The sequence below is a fragment of the Notothenia rossii genome (assembly GCF_949606895.1).
Source record: "Notothenia rossii genome assembly, chromosome: 2".
Taxonomy (NCBI): Eukaryota; Metazoa; Chordata; class Actinopteri; order Perciformes; family Nototheniidae; genus Notothenia; species Notothenia rossii.
In genome coordinates, this window is record NC_136904.1 from 43,225,911 (window position 1) to 43,242,265 (window position 16,355).

General features: G+C 43.0%; 1 protein-coding gene across 1 annotated transcript in view; it reads left to right on the forward strand.

Annotated features, from left to right (window-relative positions):
• Window positions 1-15,171, forward strand: part of LOC307030432 (CD81 protein-like) — a 35,973-nt gene extending 20,802 nt beyond the window's left edge. The window contains exons 2-7 of the mRNA XM_079666852.1: window positions 857-954; window positions 1,336-1,410; window positions 1,839-1,973; window positions 5,773-5,862; window positions 12,044-12,127; window positions 12,419-15,171. Of these exons, the coding sequence (XP_079522978.1) occupies window positions 857-954; window positions 1,336-1,410; window positions 1,839-1,973; window positions 5,773-5,862; window positions 12,044-12,127; window positions 12,419-12,481 (545 nt within the window). The 3' untranslated portion in view covers window positions 12,482-15,171. The remainder of the gene's footprint in view (window positions 1-856; window positions 955-1,335; window positions 1,411-1,838; window positions 1,974-5,772; window positions 5,863-12,043; window positions 12,128-12,418) is intronic.
• Window positions 15,172-16,355: the final 1,184 nt, after the last annotated feature.

Here is a 16,355-nt window from a genome sequence, read left to right on the forward strand (position 1 = left end):
GTTTTTGTTGCAGTAAATTGGAAACTTCACTACTATATGGAAACACACATTAAGCAATCTGAAACAAAGGATAGTGTTGAGCAATCATTTATATTAATAGGACTAAAACCAAGAACCAAAACACATCAGCTAGACGGGGGGAAGCCCCTGTTTTATGTCCGGAATGAAAAATAATGTTGAGCATTGTGGAGCAGGCGAGAAACAAGAAACAACTTCCTGTGAAAATGACTCGCTTTATTCTACTGGCATAGAAACAAGAGTGTGCCTTCTGCTGTCCATCAGGCGTCATTGCAGGCTGGCAGGAATTCACAGGAGGTGGTCAAAGCCACAGTCCACTTCCTCTTTTTACATTCTTGTAATAGCTCTTTGCAATCACTTGCTTTTCTCTAAGAAGCAGAACGAGTGTCAAGTATAATGGTATCCCTGCAGTCATCCTGCCTGCACACTTTTTAAAATGATCAACATTGAAATCACACTTAAACTGAGCAATATAAAAAATCAAATGAATTCATCCTGATTAACACAAACAGATTTATGTCTGCAGGCCTAGCATCCTACATTGATAAAAAAAAAATACTATAAAGATTGATAAACAAAAAAAAAAAAAAGAGATTAAAAAAACAATCTCAAACAATTCTCACAAAATGGAAAACAAAAGACAAACTTTTTCTTAGTTAATGAATTATTTAATATTAAATGAGATTTTAAAAAGTAAAATCTTTTTTAACCTTATTGTCTTTTAACCATCCTATGTTTGTTTTTTTAAAGTCAAGTCTAATATATATAATTATACCTGTTAATGTATGGTTGTTGCCATGGATATGAATCATTCCTCTCTGTCTCTGTGTCTGTCCAGGTGTCCACATCCTGATTGCAGTGGGCGCAGTGATGATGGTGGTCGGCTTCCTTGGTTGCTATGGCGCCATTCAGGAGTCCCAGTGTCTGCTGGGAACGGTGAGTCACATATGAAGGTTTTAATTAGTTGTAATTAGAGGCCCAAAAATAACGAAAACCAACTTGAAGATACTTCTCACACATTATTTCATGTTTTTTATTCTCATTTTCTATTGATACAAAGTTTTTTTTCACAATAATCAAATAGTGCAATCCTAAAATTGTGAGTTTAATTTTTGAAGGAACATGCACAAGTACACACATACGCATTCACAATACTCACTCTGCTCCACTGATGATCTGGGGTCATTTACTTGTTAGTAAACATGGATGTAAAGAACACTGGATTTGAAATACATTCAATCATATTGTCTATTTAAAAAGTCAAAACCTTTGTTATCTGACTTGTTGAAGGGGTAATGAGATGTTTCTGTCCTGCAGTTCTTCGCCTGCCTCATCATCCTGTTCGCCTGTGAAGTTGCAGCTGGAATCTGGGGCTTCATGAACAAAGACACTGTAAGACGGGAGGTTCAAATATGCATGCTACATTGAGGCTCAAATACAGTTCAATTGCAGGTGTATAATGAAAGAGTTAAATATTATGAAACAAATTACTAAGTTACTCTGGTTTATTAGTATTGCAAATGTTCACTCTGTTGGACGAATAAAGGTGTTCTGATTTAGGCCTGAATTGCCAGGTTTAAAAGGTAGAAAAACATCGTAAAACTAATAATATCACTGAAGAACTTCGGTGAAAAAACTGTGAAATGATTCTTAAAACATGTTCTATGTAGCAAGGCATAGATCCTACTGTGTGTCCTTTAGTGTATATTAATCCTTCCAACAAATTAGTGACTTTCCTGAAATCAGCTCAAAATGAATTGACTGAATTCAGGGAACACATGGTTTAAAGTTCCAGGCTGACCTCTTTGTTTTTGTCTTAGGTTGCCACGGAGATGATCAGCTTCTACGACTCTGCGTATGACAAGGCCATATCCTTCCCAGCGTTACCAGGAACAGAGAAGGACAACAAGGAGAAGGACGCCGTCACCGCTGTGCTCCGGGTCTTCCACGAGACGGTAAGAACAAAACGAAATGACTCGAAGATAACTCATTCATTTTGAAACACAGGATGTACTTTGACAAAAGACGTCTTCATTTCATTTTAGGCTTTACAATCAGGGCTTTGGCATAGTATGCATTTCAATGGGACCTCTTAGTTCACCTATTACTAAAACTCACTTCTCCTGTGCACTCGTCCTTCTGCGCAGTGATTCAGTAGGTAGGTTGTTAAGAACTCAGGCACTTAGGAGGTAGGACCCAATTGCACGACCCGGGAGACAGAGGTAAAGTATCGGTAAGATACTTTATTTTCCAAAACAAAAAGCAAGATGAGCAAAAAATGGTCACTTTCAAATCTCTAGCTGAGATGACAAAAAAATAAGAACAAAATGAAAATCGCTCACGTAGTGAGGAACAAAACTTTACAATAGCACGAAGAGAACATAGAACTGACTGTGGCAAGAGACAAGACCTTCCATGGCAATAGACAAAACGCATAGACCTGAACAAGACAAGAGACAAAAACGAACTGACACCGAACACTGGGAGACTGGGGAATTTAAATACAGGGTAACAAGACACAGGTGGGAACAATCAGGGGCGGGGCTGACACTGATGAGCACAGAAGACACAGAAGGGGTGACAGGTGAAAACAATCAGGAAATTAGACACACCAGGGAAACTAACGACAGACAGGAAAACACAGGTAAAAAGACCAGACAATACACAGGGAGGAAAACATGACAAGGAGAAAACCAGAACACCCACTACCAGACACACAAAACTAAAAACGTGACACAACACAAGAATCGTGACAGAACCCCCCCCTCAAGGGACGGATTCCAGATGTACAAAATCAAAAAGGGTCGGTGGAGGGGGTCCGGAGGACGGGTCCGGGACAACAACCCAGAGGCAAAACACAGTCCATGATGGAGCTCTCGGGCGGACGGCCCGGGGGCAAGGCAGAGTTCACGATGGAATTCTGGGCGGACGGCCCGGGGGCAAGGCAGAGTTCATGATGGAGTCCTCGGGCGGACGGCCCGGGGGCAAGGCAGAGTTCATGGTGGAGTCCTCGGGCGGACGGCCCGGGTGCAAGGCAGAGTTCATGGTGGAGTCCTCGGCTGGGGAACTCAGGAGGCCGGGCACAAGGACGGGCAGGAGCCGGCGGAACGCCCGGCGGGCCAGGCGCAGACGAGACCCTGGACGGAACAGGACATAGGATTGGCAGGACCCCCGGCAGAAGAGTAGTCGGCGGGGCCTCCAACAGCACAGGACATAGGGTTGGCAGGACCCCCGGCAGAAAAGTAGTCGGCGGGGCCTCCAACGGTACAGGGCATAGGGTTGGCAGGACCCCCGGCAGAAGAGTAGTCGGCGGGGCCTCCAACGGCACAGGACATAGGGTTGGCAGGACCCCCGGCAGAAGAGTAGTCGGCGGGGCCTCCAACGACACAGGGCATAGGGTTGGCAGGACCCCCGGCAGAACAGTAGTCGTCGGGGCCTCCAACGGCACAGGACATAGGGTTGGCTGGACCCCCGGCAGAACAGTAGTCGTCGGGGCCTCCAACGGCACAGGGCATAGGGTTGGCAGGACCCCCAGCAGAAGAGTAGTCGGCGGGGCCTCCAACGGCACAGGGCATAGGGTTGGCAGGACCCCCGGCAGGACAGTAGTCGTCGGAGCCTCCAACGGCACAGGACATAGGGTTGGCAGGACCCCCAGCGGAACCTCCAACGGACCAGGACATTGTATAGGGACTTGAGAGGGAACTCGAGAGGTGACTCGAGAGGGGACTCGAGAGGTGACTCGAGAGGGGACTCGAGTGGGGACTCGAGAGGTGACTCGAGAGGTGACTCGAGTGGTGACTCGAGTGGTGACTCGAGTGGTGACTCGAGAGGTGACTCGAGAGGTGACTCGAGAGGAGACTTGAGATGGTCGGTACGCCGACAGGACACGGGGAGCTGGTGTCGGCCGGTACGCCGAAAGGGCTCGGGGAGCTGGCGTCGGCTGGAGAGCCAACAGGAGACGAGGTGCTGGAGTCGGCCGGTACGCCGACAGGACACGGGGAGCTGGCGTCGGCCGAAGAGTCAACAGGTGACGAGGAGCCGGAGTCGGGACCATGGCTGCTGGGCCCGGTACTTGAGCCGGAACCATGGCTGGAACTGGGGCCGGAACCATGGCTATATGGGCCGGTCCTGGAGCAGGGACCATGGCTGCATGGGCCGGTTCTGGAGCCGGAACCATGGCTGTGGGAACCGGAACTGAAGCCTGGATCATGGCTGTGTGGGCCGTTTTTGAAGCCGGAAACATGGCTGTAAGGTCCGGTTCTGGAGCAGGGACCATGGCTGCTGGGCAAGGAACCGGAACACGGAACCATGGCTGTGTGGGATGGTACTGGAGCACGGTACCATGGCTGTGTGGGCCGGCACTGGAGCACGGAACGAAATTACGAGCTGGCTTCCTGACCTTGCGTTTCTTTGAGGTCTTTTGGAGGCTCCGTGGACCTCCAAATGCCAGGCGGGATCCCAAAAAAGGGTCAAAAATGAAGACTGGCACTCAGGGCTGCGTGAGAAAACTCTGAGCCATTCAGGCAACGAGCTTCTCAACCATGGCACTTTGGCCACCTCCATTTGTGCCTTTCTGAGGATAGTCTCTTTGTCCCTTCTTGACAAGGTTCCACTCCACTCGGCAAAATAAAATTGAAGAGAAAAGTCTAGATCGAACAGATCTAACTCAAAATCTTCCAAATCCGCTGGGTCCATATTTGGTCAGTTCGTTCTGTTAAGAACTCAGGCACTTAGGAGGTAGGACCCAATTGCACGACCCGGGAGACAGAGGTCAAGTATTGGTAAGATACTTTATTTTCCAAAACAAAAAGCAAGATGAGCAAAAAATTGTCACTTTCGAATCTCTAGCTGAGATGACAAAAAAATAAGAACAAAATGAAAATCGCTCACGTGGTGAGGAACAAAACTTAACAATAGCACGAAGAGAGCATAGACCTGACTGTGGCAAGAGACAAGACCTTCCATGGCAAATGACAAAACGCATAGACCTGAACATGACAAGAGACAAAAAACGAACTGACACTGAACACTGGGAGACTGGGGAATTTAAACACAGGGTACCAAGACACAGGTGGGAACAATCAGGTTCGGGGCTGACACTGATGAGCACAGGAGACACAGAAGGGGTGACAGGTGAAAACAATCAGGAAATTAGACACACCAGGGAAACTAACGACAGACAGGAAAAACACAGGGAAAAAGACCAGCCAATACACAGGGAGATAAACATGACAAGGAGAAAACCAAAACACCCACTACCAGACACACAAAACTAAAAACGTGAAACAACACAAGAATCGTGACATTGGTTTAGTTTCTGCAGAAAGAAAATATATGCTGAAATAATATTTGAAATACTTTTCTACATCCTATATCTCCCACTCACACCAGAACAATCTAGATTTACAAATAGAACTACTTCAAAAATAAATAAGAATTGACTATTTCGGGATGAACTGTGGCCTTTTTTGAGTTCCTAAGCGGGGGAAGCTGATTTGTGTAACTATTCTTTTTTCTAAATTGTTATTTCAAATGTTATCTTTTGTAAGGATATAATGAAGTCTCCTAGATAATAGAAATATAGATTTCTGATACGTAAATTAAGATTTTTGGCTGCACTTTCTCTCGCCGTGTTTTAAGTTTGACCAGATCATAAAAGGAAACTAAATGCAGGTTAATAATAGGAAATCTGAGGACAAGTGTAAAGTATAGAACCATAATGAGAAGCTTACTGTGTGTGTCTCTGTATTTCAGCTGAACTGCTGTGGTAAAAGCCAGACGACGTCTTTCCTCACAGAAGCCCTGGGCTTGACTAAGCTCTGCCCCGCCACTGAAACCCCAGTTGTAAGTGCCTCCGCCCTGCCTGCACACTTTCTAAGGCCCCTTTCTGTTGTGTTCACATTGTAGCTGGCATTTCAAGTAGGCTTGATTTCAGATCAAATATTCAAAAGGTTACACCCACCAAGTCAAAATCTAGCGTTATTCAGAAGGTTTGTGCAATACCACCTCATCACAGAATAATGTGTCTTGACCTTAAATTAAGATTTTCTTTGAAATATTTTAATATCAAATATTTGGAATGCTTAAAGAGGCCCTCTTATGCTATGTTTGGGATTTCCCTTCCCTAGTGGTTTGTGTGCATGTCAATGGTCTGCAAAGGCTCAAATCCCTGTGTTCCCTTCAGAGGGAGTTTCTCTCCCACAACAATTTAAAGGCACTCATGATTCAAATAAAGGCTATTTGTGGATCAAACTGGGTAGTTGATTTAAAATATGCAAATTTACAGATATCTCTTTCTCAATGTAAATCAATAACACCAAGGCTGCGTCTCAGGTCGGTTAAATTGATTCCTTGCGTCCCTCACTTGTGTCGTTTCCCTGCGTTTAGTCCCTCCCACCAGGGAAGCATGGAGAGACGCAAGGAAACCACGAGAAGCAGGGAAATTAGTTTTAAGAGCAATGGGACGTCCTTTCTTCCGGAGCGTCACGTGAAGCGACGTCCGTTTGTGATGACGCCGCACAGCTGATGTCTTACAGCAGCCAGATCAGTGCATGCGCTGCATCGTCCAATCAGTGAGCGATACACAGTAAGGGGGCGGGGCGAGTGTCTGAGGATTTCACCGGAGGATGGTCTGGTAGTTCCTCCATTATCGCTCCTCCTTTATCGCTCCTCGATCCTCGGTCCTCCGGCAGAAATAAGACCACTGGGGCGGTACTCAAGATGGCGCAGACAAATCAACTTCCGGTGATACCGAGACCAAGGAGCGAGGAAATGAAAAATAAGAGAAGTGAAACGCACCCAAAGTATTTTTGGTCCCAATTACATCACTTGACCGACACAGAAGTTGTAGTTCCCCCGTTTGGCTATATCTGTATTCACGCTGTGTGCTGCACCCCGGGTTAACCTGATTTCTTGGCAGCACATGCACATTACTGGAATGACAAAAGTCTGATCCAAGCCTCCCAGGATGCCAGCATTGTTGTGTGCTCCGTTTTCTGGAACTGGGGTTTTCCGGGCTATTTAGCCAATAACCTTTTAAAGGAGCAGGGAATTTATTTTGGTGCATTTTCTTCAATAAAGTCAAATTGCTGAAACAATAATAGTCTGATGAGAGGGCCGGGGCTCGACATTAGCGACTGCCCGATGGCCCGGGGCCATCTAGTATTTAGCTCGGGCAATGAAGCCTCACCTGCTGGTTGCCCGATCGGGCAATCTATTATGCCAGTATCATGCAGTTCGCGGATCCAGTAATTAGTTTAGGTAGTTTGAGAGGTAATTAAAATAGCTACCTGTGATATTCTAACCTGAAGTGTGTGTTTTGTCTGCTCACCGCTGCATGTGATCATGCAGAGCTGCGTGTCGACCCTATAGGTGTCGACTCGTAAGCAGCAGCTGATCTCTGTCTCCCTTCAGATTAGACTTCACTCGCGTTTATGTCCATATCGATCAGATCCAGCTAGTTCTAGCTAATGATATGACTACCTGCTTATTAAAAGACACCTAAACAATAAGTGTCGCTATGCAACCAGGTGAGGCCACAAAGTATAGCGCAGCATTATGTATTTGTTTACATGCCCACCGGAACCCCGAGGCATTACCAACAGATCAACGCACAATCAACCCATACAGGACATCTCTTTCTCCACATTAAGTGTTAGACATTAGAATTTACTATTCTTGTCTGTCACATACTCTTCTTGTCTGTCACATAAGTGGCGCAACTGAAGCGGTATTGCGCTAAAGGGAAATTATTTTGACCGGACATTTTGACCGAAGAGATTTAGATTTGCCGGATAACGGGAACTCTGACGTCACCATTTTGTGTGCTCCGCGGATGCGCTCGGCTCCTCTCGACTGCTGCTCGGGTCTGCTCGGTCAGCTTCCGGATGAGGAGGCATTCGTTCGACCAACTTACAGTAGATAACATTACAAACATTTTTAACAGGGGCCATAATAGTGTAAATAATGTTTGTTTTGGCAGTTATAACTGAATGTAATATTTTATACTTTTTTACATCTGGGAAGGCATTTGCCTTCATCAGATGGAAAGTGTCTTGACCAACAACTTAATTATTTCTTATAGCTATGCAGGGCATGCAAGCGAGCAAACACAAACAAGAACAAGCAAACAAGTGAAATGAAGAATAAAATTGAAATTGTACAATATAATCTTGTGGTGGTTCATCTTATAATTCAGTCTAGAGAATGCACCAGACAGCATCTAAGACCTGCAAAAATCTAAATGTTCTAGGGGGAGGCCCCCCAAACCCTTTGTGCGTCATTTCGTCCGCGCGCATTTTTCAGGGCAATCTCTATTGGGGTCAGGGCCATCTGTAAATTAGCTTAGATGGCCCACAGGGCCATCTCCCGAAATCCTTAATGCCATGCACTGGATAGGGCTGAAGTCACTGACATCCGTGCTTTAAAGTGGCCACGCCCTGTCAAAGCATGGATTTGCCTGGATTTCCCCTTCTGAATAAAGAAAACAACAACAAATGAACCAAAACATTTCAAACCAAAAAGCAGAATCTGTAATCCTGCAAGTCATAGAACATTTTTAGAAATGTAACCTTTATATCAGGCCTATTCAACTGGCGGCCCACGGGCCAGATGCGGCCCAGAACCAACTCCCGAGTGGCCCAGCCTCCCGTAGCCAAATTCCTACTCTATTACAGACAATGAACGCAACACTCCACTTTGCATAGAAACCGCCAAACCACAACGCAGCACGTTTTTTGAAAGTGCATCTAGTGGTGCTAGTAACGGTGGTTCTATGATAGCAACTCTAAAACATGTCTCTCTCAACTCTGAAGCGTAAACAGAGACAAAACGGTCATTGATCTTGTGGAGCAGATTCAAGTCTAGCTGGACCTTTTCGCGACCGACTTGAGCACGGGTCGGATGCTGCATTTTCCGACGCTCCCCAAACACATCACATCTCCGGCACAAATCACGGATGTGATGACAGATTTCATTGCGAGGTTGAAAGAGAACTTTGCCGGTCGATTGGATGACTTGCTCTGCCCACAGAGGTGATGGGCTTTGCCAGAGACCTCTTCACTGTTGCAATAGGGGGACGTATCCACCAGAGCAAAGGAAGTGGTCCCCTGCATCGACAAGGGGAAATATACACTGGAACTTATTGACATGCAGCGCACTAACGGGCCAGCGAAGTTTTAGAGTGATGTCAAAAAACAGCAGTTCCCTAACGTTCAGAAAGTAGCGATCTGTGTGCTCAGTATGTTTGGATCAACATACACATGTGAATCAAGCTTTTCACACATGAACTCAATCAAAAGTAGCACTCGCTGCTCCCTGACTGACAGCACTTTTCACCAATGTCTTAGGATTGCATTGACATCCTATGAGCCAAAAATCACTGCTCTTGTTCAAAACAAAAAATGTCCCTTCTCCCATCGAGAAAGTCAGCGATGACAAATCACAAATGAGGTGATAGTAAGCACAGTTTACTATAGTAGACGTGTAGTGTAGTATTCATTCATATGTTAGTTACCCGTATCCCTTGTTATGGGTTTGTTCAGGGTTTGACAGTTCTTTTTGTATTCATTTAAGTGCACTTTGTAATGTGTCTGGGTCAAATGTGACCAAAACGTATGATTTTTTTGTTATTACTTGAAAAGTAAAAAAATAGTATTGCTACAGTACTACCTCTTTGTGTTGCATTGGAGCTCTTTAGCTGGTTTTTTTGTATGTGAGGACATTTATTAAGACTGCTATTATTGTATTCAGTCAATGCACTTTTTGATGTGCCTGGTTAAAAAAAAAATAACCTGGATATTTGACTTCTAAAGCAAACAAATGTAATGCTACAACTGTGCACTTTTTATTCAGATGGTGTTAAATGAATGCTAATTTGTTGTGTTTTTATGCACTTTTTGACCTACCTTTGTTAGATGAACAATGAATAAAAATTGCATGTTTTTCATCGCAGTAATATGTGTTGTTTTAAAATGTGTCACTACCCGCTTTTTACAGGCCGCTGAATGTCTGGCCCAGCTGAATTTTGTAGTTATAAAATCTGGCCCAACTGAATGCGTAATTGAATAGCCCTGCTTTATATGATTATATATTTTTGTATTTTACTAGGAGGGAACACAGGTACTTTTTTCTGTATTCTGATTACGTAATCCTGCTTCATGTAATCCGTGTCTCCCCAAGCTTGCACACAGCACATGTGTACATCTGTTTGGCATACGATCTGATGTCTGAGGCAGTTAGTGTTTCTCTAGGAGTCTCCATACTGTGTGTCGCTCTGCTGCCCTCTAATGTCTCCCTGACAGTTGTCAGTAATGAAAAGCCTGCCTCGGTTTCAAAAGTGATCAGGAATTACATGTTGTAAATGTGACTCAGTTGTCATTTTACACTCTAATGTCCGGTGTGTGATTGGACCGATTTGTTGCAACAGTTACTGAAGGGGCGTGGCTTAGTGAACGCTCTATTGCCCATGTGAACAACTTCCGTATGACCTCATCCTATCATGAGCTTGAGTCAGACGCTGAATAAAGCCCTGAACTGATCACTGTTAGGTGCGGAGCTGAGGAGTAGTATTTAAATACTCAGCCACAGTTGTTTGTTCTACTTGCAGGTATGATCAAGGGCCTCATTTATAAAGGGATATACGCAAAAAAAATGGCGTACGGCAGTTTCTACGCAATGTTTGCGATTTATAAAATACTAACTTGACGGGAAAACATGCGATCCTCCACGCAAAGTCTAACCCATGCGTACGCACTAAGCACAAAAACGGGAGAGATGAGAAACTGCGACACCGTTGGCAAGAATGGGGAGAAATATGTGGAAATAATACCATAAATAAAATGTTAACTCTCATTTATCATATATGAATAATTCATTTTCAAACATTGATTAAAGCCAATCTTAAAATTATTTAACAAACGCCTGTTTAAGACTCCTCAGTGCACACAAAAACATAACTTGGAGAAATAAATAAATACGGATATGTTATTTAAAACCACCTCGAATATGTTGTGTTAATGTTATGAAATGTTTTCTCATAAATGATGCGGTAAGCAGGAGGACAGAATTACGTCTAAACTGACGCCGTTTTGCATTTCTATAGGTTGTAGATACGAGCATGGTTTTATATATGTTTAATACATGTTTAATCGTGTTTTATGCCGTTTGCCAAGACTTGTTAAGTCGCTCGTAAAACACAGGAGGTATGGAAACTAAGAGCACCATATGTGGTAAATTGTACAGCTAATATAACACAACACATTAGTTGTATTTCTTTTAACTGTTGGATATAGAGTTGCTGCGGAGGGGGGGTTGAGATGCACAGGCTGCAGTGGAGACGCTGCGTACAGCTGATCGACAGCTGGGACACAAACCACCAAATACCAAAACATAATTTCAGATCCAGTCGTCAAGACTCCACTCCGGAGGGATTCCCCGATCATTTCTTACCGTTTCTCATCAAGGGGGGGTCTCCTGTCCCTGGTACAAACACACTGCCTGAGGAAGGCTATGTGTATTTTTTTTGTCATTAACCTTTTTCGGACCACTTATTTATTTATTTTGTTGGCGATCCGACCTCCATGCTGCTACTCTGGTTCAAACTGCATCCACCGAACAATATGATTTATCTCGACCTCCCCAAAATAACCAAAATCTGACACGGTGTGAGATGTCTGTTTTAGCTGTTCTGTGGTCATTTCCTGCTATCTTCTCCATGCAGTCAGTCAAAATGAATGAATGAATGGGCGTTTCTTTGACTATTTATAGGCAAACATGGGCGTTACGTGAAGCCCGCAAAAGCTGCACCGCATTTCGAGTCGGTTGTAATTTATAAAGGGAAACCGGCGTAGGAAGTGCCATACGCACTTTCCTCGCCGGTACGCAATGTTTGGTGAATCGGAAAGTGGCGGAAAATGTATGGACCTATTTTTCGGATTGCTACTACGTAAGCAACGTCAATCCTACGCACAGCGTTATACATGAGGCCCCAGATCTTAATGACATGTGTTGATGGTTTCCTCTGCAGGGTTGCCACCAGAGGATCAATGAGCTGTTCACAGATAAGATCGGCATGATCGGCATCGCCGCTTTGGTGGTCGCAGTTATTATGGTAAGAACAGAAAGCTGCACATCACACCTCAAAACGTTATATAACATATTGTATTGATGCCTGAATGTATCTAAAAGAAGACAGAAGACATTGTCATACATTCAAGTTTAGATTCGCAAGATTATCTAATTCGAGGACACAGACACCAATTTGGATGAGCACCCGTCTTAGTGAACATTATGTTACAATAAAAGGCCTGTATTATAACAATAATATTTAAAATATTGAATATATTAGCACATTTAAAACATTCAATCTAACCACTGCTTGTGTTTGTGCTGGTCCTCCCAGATCTTCGAGATGATCTTCAGCATGGTGTTGTGCTGCGGGATCCGCAACAGCCCAGTGTATTAAAGCGAGGGGCCAACAGCCCGCTGGAGGAGGGAGGACCCCCGCGTTTCCGCCTCGCTCTTTCCCTTTTTTCTCTTATAAGCAGGAAACGTCACGTATTATGTTGCTTGCTGGATTTAGTCCGCTCTTTGAGAAGACAGCGTAACACATCCTCCATTGAGCATTTGCATTACACTGTCCATTCTTTTGTTGTCGGTCACACATGCTGGTTTGCATATTGGACCCGTGCTACCCTAACCTGATATGTAGATATTATATCACACCAGTCACCAGTCCTGGTGCATTAATACTTTAGTGATACATTAGTTGTTTACTGCTTCCTCGCGTATGAACATGCTCTTATATTCTTGGTTTTATGGATGTTTTTTCACTGTTTTATGTATAAACTGTATATAAATATATATATTAACAGTGCTTTATGACTGCCTCAGCATGGAAATTGTATTACAGCTGATCCTTCTCCTGTATTCTTCCTGCACTCTGCTTGTTTGTCTCGCTCTAGACTGAACCAGATGATGGTGTGTGCAGGAACTGACTAAAGAAGTAATTCTCAGTTAACCTTGTAACCTGGAACCAAAGTCAAAGTGACCCGATGTCTGTCATGTTGGACCTATGGAGTGTTTTGTCTTTGGCTGTCTGTCGCTCATCATGTGTCCAAACTGTCTGAGTGCTAAATTGTATAAAACATTTATGGAAGGGTTATACAATTGTATCAAATGAAATCAAGTAATGTACGTTCAAAACACACTTTGGCTTGTTTGGCCGGCCCGGCTTATAAATCCTCACCTGCATCTCTAATGTAGTGAAAAGGTCTCATATGAATATCATGAAAGTCTGAATATCGTTTGTGTAATATGCTTAGCAGGCAGGAACATGTCACCAGGCTTTTGCTGCTCTGAGAAATCATTAGTTCACCTTTAGGAATGTGTTTGATGCAAGTGGATACAATTATTACAAATGATACATTTAAAAGGTTTTATACAACTGTGCACTTATTTGTGAAGGCAACGTGCATAATGTTATAATCATCTCTCCCAAATCAGAGGAATTACATTGAAATATGACCCATCCAATTTCAACTCAAATCAAGTTGGTGGAAATATCTGGTTGAGTCTAGTCCGGCCTCATGTGACCTGCTGTGTCATAGTACTATCTCTCCAGCTACTACCCTTATCATCACCATCAATCAAACTGTGATATATATGGAGGTCCATTCCTGCCAGCAAAAAAAGAAAGAAAAAAAAGTCACCCAGCCGAGACTCCGGGTATTTAACCTGAAAAGATGAATAGTTCCAGCTTCACTCTGTTACTTTGTTATTAATCCCTTACCAAGAGGTATTCAACTATCATGTTGTAACGTCAGTCTAACAAAGTTTCACGGCTGTTGGATTGGCTGTTTGCTGTTTACAGTGGTAATATGTGTAATATAGGGCAGCTCAGTGACATTGAAGGCATAGTTTGGATGTTTTTAGTGTTGTTGTATGAGAAGTCAGTGGAGTGGAGGGTGTTTGGCAGACGCCCAGTTTGAATAGAAACAATTTACAGTACAGAAGCTAAGCTATCTACTGCTGTGGAGCTGCAAAACATTTGTTATCCACTTAAAAGAAAGGCCTACCTATTCAAATCAATATAAGTTTGGCTATATTTATCTTGACCTTGCCTGCAGATGGCCCATTCCAACAGGAAGCAAACCAGACTCCACTGACAAAAACGGTTATTTTGGCCTTCAGAAAATGGGAGTTTCTTAATTCAGTAGTTTCTGTTATTGTGTGACTTTGGTATGTTTATTACACCAAAGTCAGCCAATAACACTAACTAACTAACTGATACAGTTATATAGATGCAGTTTTTGTCAATGAAGTCTGGTGGCTGAATACAGTGTACAGTTAAATTGATAATGACTTTTTCAGTGGGGCCTCCATTTTAGAGCTTCTCAAAACATGGGGGGTGCCAACCACCATCCACTGGAAGTAGGATAAGAACGTCATACAACCCTACTTCTAAAATATCCAAACTATCCCTTTAACAGCTAGTGTTGAGCCACAAATCAGTCATAACTGCCTGCTGGAGTTCAGCCAATCACATGCTGTTTATTTGGTGCAGCAGGGTATGTAGCTGGATACTGTTCTGTCCTGAGGTCTGTTCCCACTAGCTCCCGCTGACACTAACACACACCTGCACACATCCATCACACACTCACATTAACTGAGTCATCTCGTGTAACCTTCCATATTATCACAGCTTTCCTCAACCAAGTAAAACCTTGTTAACATCTCATACTTAAACCAAGAAACAGTAAAAGTGTCTTGTAATATTTACAGCTCTGACGTATTAATGAAATCATGAAGGCTGTAGAAAGACAATGTATGCCTTTTCTTCTTCTTGTATTGTGATATCAGTGTTTGGTACGTTGTCAAAGGAGTCTGCGCAAAGAGGGGGAGATTCTGTGCCAGTGCTGAAAAGTGACCTTCAATAGTTTCTCACCAGAAATCATTGGAAAACGTGACAACAGCCACCAGTCCAGTATTCTGAAGACTTCTGTGTTTGTCAGGACCTGCTGTCCATGTTGCTGCCTTTTTAAAAACAGGAAGTGATTCTCAGGATCCTCTGCCACTGAAATCTCAACCCCTCTCTCTTGTAGACTTTGGTTTGCCCAAATATAAAGGGATTAAATGTATTTTACAAATAAACAATCAGGTTGTCTTGTCTTTTTGGGGGGGAATTCCCAACCCAGTCTCATAAAAAAACGTGTAATAACTACGTTGGTCCACAACTTGGGACGTAGTATTTCTACAAAAACGCCTCTGAAATTGTAAGATCCCAACGTTTTTTTTCACCATTCATTCCAATGGCTGGCGTCTATGTCACGTGTTCTTCAAATTTCTCCCTGCAGAAAAAAAAAACATGGCCGAACTTCGTTTTATTCTCAGTGGAAAATGCCTATTTTAGGGCGAGACACCCCAGGTGAATAGGGTAATTTTTTTAACTTAAAGATATCATCTAAACATTTTTCCAGTTAATTACTTACAATAAGGCAATTGTTTTTTGTATTACAAGTTTTCTGAAATAGCCATTATCTCATTAAATAGGCACATATTTTAACACATTTCAGGAACCAAAATCTGAACTTTGGATAAAGCCATGTTCAAAATTATTGTTTCATTTTGTAGTCATATTAGTATCTAAGGGATCTTGGATATCTCTTTGTATCACTCCATAAATCAGAAAATACTGTCAACAGCCCTAAAATATCAATTTTCGCCATGTTTTTAGGTATACAATGTTATATAATTCAGGCTATGAATGACATATGAACAAACCCTTCTGTAAAAGCCTTCATAATATTGATAGGAATATAACTGGAAGGTTTGGTGTATCTATGTGCAACTGAAGTGGACATTTCGAACTCAGAGTAGGAGAAAAAACTCACTCCCCTTGCTATAATGAAGACAACAGTTTTTAAAATGTAAAAAACACTTAATTTTTTTAAAGATTTCCTATTTACATTTTTATTTTTTCACACACGAAATCAATAGTTATACTGATTGTAACATCCCCAGAACTGTCTCCAGCTTAGAATTCCCCAGATTACTGGAAATATCATGATGGAGTTTTTTCACTTCAGTCAAAATATTCATGTGTATGCTGTTTTTGACACAAAGATGCATTACATCTACAAACAGAGCATACAATGAGACAGTGGTGTGCACAGACATTTATAGGGGCAGGTGCTCAAGAGAAAAAAAAAGGGCACCTTCTGAGTCATCGTGGCGGTCGCCCGCGCGCTGTTAGTTTCTTTTCGGTTTTTGGTTACTTTATTTCAGTTTTAGGGTTATGTTATTTAATTCTTATTTTTGCCTGATTTTACTGATTTATT